The following is a 12,004-nucleotide window of genomic DNA, read 5'->3' as shown; positions in this document are numbered from 1 at the left end:
TTCATTTATTACAGTAACCTTTTTTTGAATAAAAGATCCCAAATTATATCAACAATGTTGTAACATACAGTATTCACCTCCAATGTCATGTTCAACATCAACGGTCTGAGAAATGAGTTATTACTGCTCACAGAACAACCAGCTTTTACCAGCAGTGTGGTCCTTGCTTTTCAGAGTGGACACTCCATCCATGGAAGTGACCCTCTAGCACTCGGCATGCTCAGTGTAGGTGACTGCATCCCTGATCACATTCTCCAGGAAAATCTTCTCGTAGATCAGACTATTATCTCAGAGCTATGTTACTTAAAAGGCCAATTTGTCTTCTTTGTGTCCACTGGGTTCCTCGACTCCTGTAATTTGGCAGCCTATTTTTTTCTGTGGAAAGCCAAGGTCACACTCACTTATAGCTTTGTAAACCTGAGGCTGCTGCTGAATTCTGTCACCTCTCATAGTTTGCTGTTCTTTATTGCATTAGGAAGGTCACTCCATTCCCAAGCGGTGAAGACCAGTTACTTATAGCCTGGATCCTTATTGGTCCCTAATGCCCATTTGCACAAAGAATATGCCTTCTGCAGACACTATTCTTATGAAGCATGCCCAGATCTCACTGACCTTCTGGGATCACTCTCCCATCCCTTACCCTTCATTGTACCATCTGTCCTTCAGACAGCAATGTTCAAATTTCAAAGTCCTAAGCAAATTTATTATCAAAGTATGTATATGTTACCATATACTAACTTGAGATTCATTTTCTTGAAGGGAAAAAAAGAATTTTATGAAAAAATATACAAAGACTGATGAACAACCAATATGCAATGAAGACAAACTGCGCAAATGAAAATAATAGTGATCATGTGCTTTGTAAAGAGTCTGAGAAAGTGAATCTGTAGGTCGTAGAATTAGTTCAGAGTAGTGATTGGTGAAGTTATCCACGTTTGTTCAGAAGCCTGATGATTGTAGGGCGACAATTGTTCCTGAACCTGATAGTGAGGGACCCTAAGACTTCCATACCTCCTGTTGAGAGTTTGCTTCTTGCTTTGTGGTTTATGGCTAAATAGCAATAAATCAGATTATGCTATACTGAAAATGACCTAGTGTGTATTGTGCAAAGAAACTTGACAACTCTGTTTAATGAAAATGACATTTGAAGATCTTTATGGAGTTTTAATGAATAGAGCTCAGGTGATGCGTAAAGTTACTTCTAGTCTTCAATATTCACAACCCCTAGGTCCTCATACCTCTTTACGAACGTAGATATTCCAGGGAACATTGCTGTAGGTGTAGCAGGCTTCACAAGGCTGCCCATGTAGTTGGGTCTGGATTCTCTCATCATTTCCAGTCAGTTCTCTGGAAGTTGAGGCTGCAAGGAATAAATATCTTATTCTCATTTCTTCATGTTGCAGAGTTTATTTCAAGAAGCAGCACACACACATTATATAACTTTCTGATATGTTAGGTTGGCGACCAACGTTAATGCACAGCACTACTGCACAATGGTAAGACTTGCTCTCTTTAAATAGGCCAACTGAGTCTTTGATATCCAGCAGAGCAGCTATCTACTAACATACTTAGCTGTCAAATTCTGTATGAAAAGCCTGCCTTACAATATCCTAGTGTGTTTTATTATAAACCACTGAAACAGCCAGATGAGGGTAGATGTTTTAGCATTGATTCAGTTTGCCCTTGACATGCTCTCCCATCAACCTCCTTCCCAATGCTCAAGAGTAATCATTGTGTCGTTAGAGCTGCTATAAATCGGCCCAATCCATCAGTTAGCTCCTCCTTCATGGGGGGGGGGGGGGGGATGTCTGTAGCTTCCAAACTGGCCTTGTCTGTGAGCCCAGAGCCCACAAAACTGAAATGGAAACAAGTCATTCTTGATCCTGAGGATCTCTAAGGATAACAGCTAATACTCTCAGTTTTGACAAACTAGTAGAGTACTGAAATAAAGGGATGGTCTTGAGGACAGAATAACTTTTTATTCAGTTGATAGCCCTTCAAACAAGCTTGTTTAAACTAGCAAAGAACTATTGACTATTGACATATCGATGGCTGTGTTTACTACAGCACAATGCTTTCATTTCTAGATCCAATGAAAACTTCCAAAAGTGCTTCATAAACACAATCTGAGCTACTGTGACAATGTAGTTATTGCCGCAGTTATAGCCTATAACATTTTAAAACAAGAACTAGATATCCAGCTTTAATGGAGGTCTGCAGTTGTGGTCCCATCAGCAACATGGAGCAGCCACCTGTCCTGATAGACACTCGATGGTTACTGAGCACACGCTGAGGAAAACACTCTGGCAAATTATGAAACTGTCCAAGGATGACATTTCCCCTTTAATTATTTACAAATTTCTTTCAATTCTGATTTTGGAAAAAAAACTAGTCCATGTTTATTAATATTGTGAGTATACCCAAAATAACATCTTATGTTCTTCTAAACTTTCAAAAACAATATCATGTTTCTTTCTATATTGTTGGGATATCCTTTGTGCTCTGGGATTGAGCCCAGAGAACTCAGTTTTATTAGCTGGTTGGTTAGAGTGGGAATGTTACACCCAGCCATAGTGGAGATGATTAGGTGATTTTCCTCTTAATTGATATTGACAATTAGATTATTGTAAGTGACAATATTGATTTTACACATATAATTCATTCTTCTCTACTCACTGCATTTGTCCTGCAGAAATTATCCTGCTTATTTTGGAAGATTTTGTTATAGATTCTGACATAAGTGACAGAAATTCATGAACCTATGGAATATACTGTTGGAACATGTCCTATTGTAAGTACTGTAGTTTTTTCAGAAATCCAGGGAATGAAGGACACTTACTGTACATAAGTACTAAATGCTTCAATTCAATCTCAGGTAATTCCAGTATCAGCATTTGGCTTGAGTGACTGGGATTATTCTATTTAAACAGACTCTGTTCAATGACTAAATGAATCTTCTTTGCAGAACAATGGATTAGTTGATGTGAGTTTATTCATGAACCCAGCCTTGCCTACAAATCATTGGCTGACCAATAGACTGTCTATTTTTTAAAAGTTTTATGTAATTTTCCCAATACAAATTCTCTGGTTGATTAAATCTGAACATTAGCTCACTGGCTCTCAACTTGAGTTTGAATAATAGACAGCTTTCGTCAATGTCTTCTGAGAATTGAGTCAGTCAATGGAAGGGGTATTTGAGTACAAGTGTGGAATTTGCTCTGTGTGTGTTAAGTTCTACAATTTCCTATTCAAGTTCTCACTTTCCATTTCTACTTCTCTATCTCACTATTTTTATCTCAGCCTCTTGCTCTTGATTGTCTAGTCTAATCAACGGCTTCCAGTTGTGATGTGTTTTTTGGGTCACAAGCCATGGGAGGGATGTGATCAGAACTGGAGGACCAGTGTCGGTTGTAAATTGGTAAAAGGAAGAACAGAAACCTACTTTGCCCCTTGAGCTGTTCCGCTATTCAGTTAGACTTTGGCTGAAACAGAGAATTATTTTTACCCACCATGTTTCCTTAACCTTTAAAACCATTACCCAACAATATCTATAAAGCTCGATCTCAGCACCATCAGCTTTTAAGAATGGATTATCCACTGAGTGAAGATTTGTTTCTTGTCACCCACCCTGAGAAGCCTAGGCCTAATTTTAAGGTCACACACTTCATTCTATAGCATTTTTTTCAACCAATGAAGTAAATTCTATCAATTTCTACAAAAATCTTAAACGTTTCAGTCCGGTCACCCCTTAATCTTCTATTTGCAAGAAAGTAGAAGATCAGATTATGAAATCAGTTCTCATAATTTAATTCAGGGAATACTACAAAGTAAATATCTACAGTAATTATATGTATACGTAAATAATTTAACATTTAGAATGAACAAACTGCATCTTAGAATATAACATACATCTTGCATGCAAAGCTTTTATTTATAGAGAATCTAGTACAACTACATGATGTTTATTAAACATTCAAAAATGCTTAATTCCAGGTACAATCCCTGTTTTACTTCACATCTTCCAAGAAGGAAGATAACGATTTGACTGCAAACTGGATAAATGAGCATTTGGTAGTATATTATCTCACAGATTGAGTACTAAAATTCTCACCAGAAATGTAAGGTTTCAGAGCATATTGCTCAACATTAGTATCAGATGAATAATCAATAAGCTGTGGGCAATTGAGAAGCAGATTCATTTTATCAGAAGCAGTGCATTGCAAATTAAGTAGAGTTGCGGTCTATTACTGACCTCCGGAGAACATAGGATGTCTGGCAGAGACAACTGGCATAGGACGGGCACTGGCTTTCATTGCTGAACTACCAACTGGCCTCACCATGGCAACAGCTTCACTGGAACTCTTTTCGTTTAATCGATCCGGTTGTGGTTTCTGTTTTGATAAAGTACAAAGAATGAGAAAGAACTCTATTCACTTCATTTTTTTCTCTACGCCAAAATAATCTCTTACTTTGAAGGGACTATCACACTGATGGTGCTCTCCCCATAATCCTGCTCTCTGTGTGACACGTCCTCAACTTGCTTTGATACTGAGGAGAGAGGGGAAGGGGAGTGGCGTGCTGGATCCGGGTGTGTTATGAACTGAGTGAATGAAGTGGTGATTGGAGCAAATAAGGGGTGACTGGGGAGGGAGCTAAGAGAGGCTTATGGATTAGCAGCTAGGCTCTGGCTACCATTGATTTTGCATGAATTTTTGGAATGTGGACATCACTCAACAGGTGATTGAACATTTGAGACGAGCCTGGTAAGCTGGCCTGTTGCTTCTGCTTGTGCTGTGGGGCAGGAAGTTCTGAAGAAACAGCAGCATTGTATTTCCAGATCAGGATAGTGTGCAACGTGCCTGGTAACTTGTGGTTGCTGGTGTGCCTCTGTGGTTGATGCCCTTGTCCTTCGAGGTGCTAGAAGTTATGGGTTTGCAAGGTGTCGCTGAAGAAACCTGAGCTAGTTGTGGTAATGCATTTTGTAGATAGTGCACACTTGAAGATTGGCAATGAACGTTTTAAGGTGAGCTGTCTTGGATTGTGTCTGGTTTCTTGAATGTTATTATAGTTGCAGTCTTTGATGGAATTGGTAAGTATTCTGTTTTTGCCATGTAGTGAAAAGGCTTTACCAAATCACCCATTTCAGGATGCACAATCTATGAAATCTCTCAGTTACCAAACTTATGTAGCTGGTTCTGATAAATATCTGTTTAATAGTGACCTGATATTGTTAATGACGGAGATTCCACTAAGAATCAAGGAGCTTTGCTTAGTTGTCCTGTGATTACGTGGTGCAAGTTGTCTTGCCTGAATGTTGTTCCTGTCATACTTCATACATACATACACAGATTGCGGCATTGTCTGATAAAATGAAAACAGAAATGGTCAATTGTACTCCTTCAGTGATGCACTGGGACTGAAGGATTGGTCTTTAACAAGCAGATCCTTGTGCCATGCATGATTCCAGGCAGTGGAGAGTTTTCCTCTTTGTGGGTGCCTCAGGCATCATGGGTCAAAGTGCCTTATCCTGTGCTGATGTTCTATTTTCTATGTTTCCATTGATCTCAATTTTACTCATGCTACTTGGTGCCACACTTCATTAAAACACTGTATCGACACAAAGAGTGGCCACTATCACTTCAGGTTTGGAATTTTGTCTTTTGCTCATCTTTGAGGTAAGACTGTATTGCTCACATTTCCCAGATTGAGGAATTTGTTGGTAGTAAGTGTGCATCTGGAAATTGATAACAGAAAGTACATCCATCAAACTGCCAAGGAAAGCCAAAATCCAGGACTGTCTGCCCCTTACTGATGTCCCGGCCAGCCGAACACCTGGAAGGAAGTTGGCTTGGTACCCTGCAGAGGCGTGAGGAGACATGTTGAAGATGGGATAAGGTCTTACATATACAACCTAACTCCCAGGTGTCACACTGTAGGTTTTTTTCAGAAAGGTCTCCCCATTTTCCAGTGTCTTGGATGCATATGAACTGACAAACAGGGAACTAAAATGTCAAGCCTGCACAGGCAGGCACCTCTCAGTTTCCACCCAGCTAACAGGAGTCACCTGCTACTCATTTCCAACTCATCACCTGCAGCCTATTTAAACCCTGCTCTCATCCACAGTCCTTGTTCACCCATCGAACCAGCCAAACTCTACCAGTTGCTCCTAGCTTTCAGTCGCTTTGTTACCTGTTGCATTTAGTATCTCTTCTCTCTTGTTTGGTGATACTCGTGGTTTGCTGTTTTTCAGTTTATTACTAAAACATTATTTATTGCTAAATTGTCTCCACTGCCCTGCTTTTGGGTCTGCCTCTGCATTTCCTGCTGTAAAGCAGTTTTAGAAAGACAATAATTTTAACCTATTTTCTTTTGGTATTGGAGATTTCCAATCTACTGCAGTTTCTTGTAACAGCAATTAGTGAAAAATCACAAGTATCAGAACCTGAAGGTTTCAAACTATTTTTTGTTGTAAAATAATAATAATCTTCACATCTAGTATCACAACCTTCTAAATAACGTAGGCTGCAAGATATTGAGATCGATGATGAAGTTCAATGTCTTGGCTCATGCTTCCTGTCCGTTCCTGGTACCCTTGTCAATTGCTTATAATAAATGCTCATGCCTTCATGCTCAGTGAACAACTAGCAATCTCATGGAGTTACTAAGTACACAGCACAAAACATTTCACTCATTTACACACCCATTTTATTCTAGTTTTATCTGTAAAACATTAATTTCCAAGACATTTGTCTCCTAGTTTAAATTTTAAAAGTCATCAGCAACGTTAAAAAAAAAGGTATGGAAAGAGGTAAGGGGAGTTGCTTTACCGGAGATGTATACAGAGTTTTCTGTCTTTTCAGGATCGACATGGCCTCGTCATGTGGGTCTGTTTTCCTGGTGAATATCATACCACGTTCCTTTCTGACAAGAGGGAAACACAAATATTCAACCTTATTGAAATGTGGCTTATGATCTATAGACATGCTTAATGTCTCTTTTTACAAAGCCACAGATCCATTTTGGCCCATAGACAATTTTGTGGTACAGTATTTCAATGAATTAATCCACAACCAATTTATCCCATTGTGTCAAATCCTAATAAATAAAACCGTATTTGCTTTGTCTTCTACCTGAAGGGTGGCACAGTGCGACAGTTAGTAGAGCTACTATCTCATAGCTCCAATGATTAGGTATGATCCAGACCTCCAGTGCTCTCTGCGTGGAGTTTGCATGTTGTCCCTGTGATCATATGGGTTTATCCTGGGTGCTCTAGTTTCCTGCCACATTGCAAAGACGTGCTAGTTAAGGTTAGTTGGCATCTGTAAATTGACCCTAACATACAGGTGAACAGTAGAGTCTGGAGTGGAGGGGGGTGGGGAGTGAATCCGGAGAGAACAAAAAAATTGTAAGATTAGTGTAAAAGGGTGGGTGATAGTCATCTTGGAACTGGTAGACTGAGGGCCTGTTTCTGTGATGTATCTGTTTATGTATCTTTTACTGTCCAGTGGCTGAAATGTCCTTCCAAACATTTCTTCGCCGTACAAGCTCTGTCAACTTAACACTTGTGTAAACACTTGTTCTTTGTTAGAATTCTTAATGATAGTGCAAACTCACATCCTTGTACTGTGTGACACAGGCTGCAACAGATCTTTTTGTGCTTTAATAGCCCTGCTCTTGGAGGGGTGTAAACAGCAATTGCCATTGTTAATTAGCAGACACCACCAATGAATAATACCATATGAGGTCCATGCTTAGAAAATATTTTTATTCAGCTTTACCTGATTAGCCCAGACTGCTTGTGAGCTGCTGGAAGCTCATATTGCTTTATGATGTCCTTAATGTTGTGTGTTGGCTCTGGAAAGTGCTCGGAGTTCAGTGTCGTGTGACGAACAGGGTCCTGCATTGCAACATTGAGGTTTGGTGTTTGGGAAGCTCCTGAATTGCAGAGAAAAAATTAATACAATGAATGTGTGTGGTATTCCCAGTAAAATGGTTTCAATAACAAGAACAGTGTAGCTTAACAAAGCACTAAATTGCAGTATTATGATCTTATGTTTATAATTCTGAATTTTATGAATTCGCTCACATAAGTGAACTACTAATGAAGAGATTTTATTGACTCCATTTTGTTTGCTTTTTCTAATGGTCTTTTATAAAGGCCGGGGCTTGAAAATAATTCTAGCTCATCAAGGAGAGTGAATGGTGCATGACACATAAAGGGAACTGCTTCGAGAAAGAAACAAACCAGATTCTAAGGCATATAGTATTTTCCATTTTAGACTCTCACGTTCGGTAAAACTCTGGTGTAGGAATTTAACCTTGGTTGATTATAAAAAATGCTTATTGGACAGCCCATCTGCTCCACTTCTGAAATTCATTTCCACCGATTTTAATTTTAATGAACCACACTCCAGAAAAGGAGTACATGTAGTGCTACATTCTTATATTAGCTGGGGTTGAATTCCTACTCCACAATCCTGTTAGGTTGTCCAAGCAACAACACCTGTGGATGAAGCAGTAATCGGAGGGGAACACAACTATTTCAGGTTCTCTTCTGCTTGATCCTGTCCTGGGGTTTCCTCAGACTATAAGTGGTCAGACAGTCTGAGTCGCTGAGGTCAGAAAGGCCAGGCACTTGAGGGTCAGTGGGCAGACATCACTCAAGGAGATTCCTGTATTTGCTGTTAATGCAATGCATGAAAGCTGCAAGCAAAGACCCTAGGTTCCTTGCTGTTAACTGTTGGCTCTAAGGAAACTATTTTTTGATACAAAGCAGAGATACTTCAACTAAACTGCCTAACAAGATCACTGTCACCATGACTGGCAGGTGCCTAGTTAACCATCCCAGCTCTTGGCATGAGATCACAGTTCCACTGATTATTATGTCCCAGGAGTTCTGGTTGACTGCTGGTGACTAGTGGTGTTTGCAGGGGTCAGTGTTGGAACTGCTTCTTTTCACGTTATATGTCAATGGTTTGGATGACGGAATTGACGGCTTTTGTGGCCAAGCTTGCAGACAATACAAAGATAGGAGAAGAGGCAGTTCGTGTTGAGGAAGCAGAGAGACTGCAGAAGGACTTGGGCAGATTAGGAGATTGGGCAAAGAAGTGGCAGATGGAGTATAGAGTAGGGATGTGTATGGTCATGCACTTTGGTAGAAGGAAAACAGTCGTAGACTAATTTCTAAACTGGGAGCAAATTCAGAAATCAGAGGTGCAAAGGGACTTGGGAGTCCTTGTACAGGATTCCCTAAATGTCACCTTGCAGGTTGAGTCGGTGGTAAGAAAGGCAAATGCAATGTTAGCATTCATTTTGAGTGGACTAGAATATAAAAGCAAGGATGTAATGCTGAGGTTTTATAAGGCACTGGTATGACTGCACTTGGGGTATTGTGAGCAGTATTGCACACCTTGTCCAAGAAAGGATGTGCTGACATTGGAGAGGGTCCAGAGGAGGTTCATGAGAATGATCCCAGGAATGAAAGGGTTAATATATGAGGAACATTTGATGGCTCTGTGCTTGTACTCACTGCAAGTTTAAAAGAACAAGGGGGGAATCTAATTGAAATCTATTGAATATTGAAAGACATAGACAGAGTGGATGTGGACAGGATGTTTCCTACAGTGGGTGACTCCACGACCAGAAGGCAGAGGCTCAGAATAGAAGGATGTCCATTTAGAACAGAGATGAGGAGGAAATTCTTTAGCCAGAGAATATAAATTTGTGGAATTCATTGCTACGGATGGCTGTGGAGGCCAAGTCATTGGGTATATTTAAAACAGAAATTGATAGGTTCTCGATTAGTAAGGGCATCAAAGTTCGCAGGTTTGACAGGGATAATACATCACCATTATGGAATGTGGAGAAGACTCTATGCCTTATGGTCTCAACAGCCCATGGTTAACGGAGACAGTAATTGGTCTGGTTACTATCTTTCAAATTGGTACATGTTCTGGATAAAAGTTGCAGATTGAAGGAAAATATGAGCACACCAGTTAAGAATAGATGGAGAGAGCAAATGGAGAACTCTTGACCTGTTAGTCTTTTATAGGTGGTTGGAAAAACGTTGGAATCTATAATAATGGATATGTTGACAAGACATTCAACAATGATGAATAATGGACTGAGTCAGCATGGATTTATGAAAGGGAAATCATTTTTGAGTAACATTCTGGATCCTTTGTTGCTATGTGAGTAGAGTATAGGAAGGGTTTGGAAGGGCTACCAACTGAAGTGTTTTATTTCTGTTTTTCAGAGTGCTTTTGACAAAGTCCAAGTTTGACAGATAATGTTAAGATAAATGGAACTAGAGATAATACACTAGTGTATATAGATTGAGTGCTATTTACAGATAGAAAGCAAAGGGTACCAATTTATAGACCCACCTTAGATTGGCAGGCTGAGGTTATTGAGTGTCATAGGGCTCAGTGCTTGGACCCAAGTTATTCATAACGTATATGGACAAGTTGGCCGAAGGAAGATAAGTTAAGTGGGATTGATTGTCATCAAGAGGATATAAAAAATCTAAATGAGTGGGGTGTGGAATGCCAAAGGAGTACAATGTTGAGAAATATGAGGTTATCAACTTTGTAGAAGAAATGGAAATGATTAATTTTTTTTAGATTGTGAGAGAATGGGTAATGTCCTGTATATGTTCAAAGGTGAATATACTCATCAATGAAAGCTAACACATAAATGCAGCTTTTAGGAAGGCAAATATTTCGTTGGCCTGTAGTGAAAGAACCCCAACAGTCAAGATATCTTTCCATAATTATATTGGGTTTTGCTGAGATTACATATTAAGTATTATGTACTTTTTTAACTTTTTATCTAAAATCTACTATATAGTTTTGTGGAATGGTAAATCAGTAATATGAGAAATTTTTAGACTGCTTTTGTCAGGGTCCGGTCCGGAATCCGCGTTCCAGGTCTCGATCCGGTCCAAGTGCTCCGGACTCCGGGTCTTGCAGCTGTCCCTCCCGGCCCCTTTGAGCCTGTTAAGATCATCCAGGATCAAAGAGGCACACCTGTGGCCAATTTGGCTGCAGGTGTTTCTAAGAGGCCGTGGGACGGAGACCGGGCGGGTGGTTGTTTTGTTCTGCATCCTGTTAGCTCTGAAGCTGGTTTAACCAGCTCTATACCTGGTTCGTCTACTCCTTGTCTGCTCCGAAGTCGGTTTAACCTACTCTACACCTGGTTCGTTTGCTCCGAATCCTGCTCTGTACCCTGCCTTTTGCCTGTTCTGCAACTGGCTCTGTATCTGTTTCACCCAGTTCGTCAGGCTTTTCCTGCTCCTCTCGGGTGCGCTGGTTCTGCTGTTCCGTCTTATTCGTCTTGCCCGCGCTTTCGGTTGCCTTTACCAATGTACCCGGTGGATCACGGTAGTGTTTGCTGCTCACCCTGGACCCAGCTTCCTACCCATTGCCTCCGTCGGGCGGGTCCGGCCGGACTGCCGCTGCCCGGCGGGGGTTCTACCTTTTCCACCTATTGCTCCCTAAGGGTTGTGCCCCACACCTGCCCAGGTGTCCGCGACTGGTCCAGGCCTCTGTGTTCCCATCTGGGAGGCGGCCCTGCCCGGGATCCCTGCGGCCCGCCATGAGGGATCTGCTTGTCTGCCTGCCCCGAACTGTGGGATCTGCCTGCCTGCCCCGAACTGTGGGATCCTCCGGCCTGCCCTGCCTTATCTGAACTCTGGGATCCTCCTGCCTGCCTGCTTCGTCTGAACTCTGGGAACCTCCTGTTTGCCTGCCTCGTCTGAACTCCGGGATCCTCCTGCTTGCCTGCCTTGTCTGAACTCTTGGATCCAGCCCCACCTGCATTAACCCTTAAATGCCATGGCATCCCCATCCTGTCCTCCCCCTAGTACTTCAGTGTCTGCGTCCTGCGTTTGGGTCCATCCGGCCCCCGTTCCTGACAGCTTTAAAGGAAAGGTACTGGGTGGATGTTTCCCAATGAGTTTAAATCTAGGAGCACAGTCTCAAAATAAGGTAAAATAATTAAAATA

General features: G+C 41.1%; 1 protein-coding gene across 1 annotated transcript in view; it reads right to left on the bottom strand.

Annotated features, from left to right (window-relative positions):
- myo15aa (myosin XVAa) overlaps window positions 1-12,004 on the bottom strand; it is a 190,413-nt gene that overhangs the window by 89,233 nt on the left and 89,176 nt on the right. The window contains exons 38-41 of the mRNA XM_073060850.1: window positions 7,779-7,935; window positions 6,828-6,921; window positions 4,253-4,391; window positions 1,239-1,360 (exon numbers count right to left, since the gene is read on the bottom strand). Coding sequence (XP_072916951.1) covers window positions 1,239-1,360; window positions 4,253-4,391; window positions 6,828-6,921; window positions 7,779-7,935 — 512 coding nt within the window. The remainder of the gene's footprint in view (window positions 1-1,238; window positions 1,361-4,252; window positions 4,392-6,827; window positions 6,922-7,778; window positions 7,936-12,004) is intronic.

The sequence above is a fragment of the Hemitrygon akajei genome, chromosome 11 (assembly GCF_048418815.1).
Source record: "Hemitrygon akajei chromosome 11, sHemAka1.3, whole genome shotgun sequence".
NCBI classification, from domain to species: domain Eukaryota; kingdom Metazoa; phylum Chordata; class Chondrichthyes; order Myliobatiformes; family Dasyatidae; genus Hemitrygon; species Hemitrygon akajei.
This window is presented reverse-complemented; position numbering and strand designations above follow the sequence as displayed.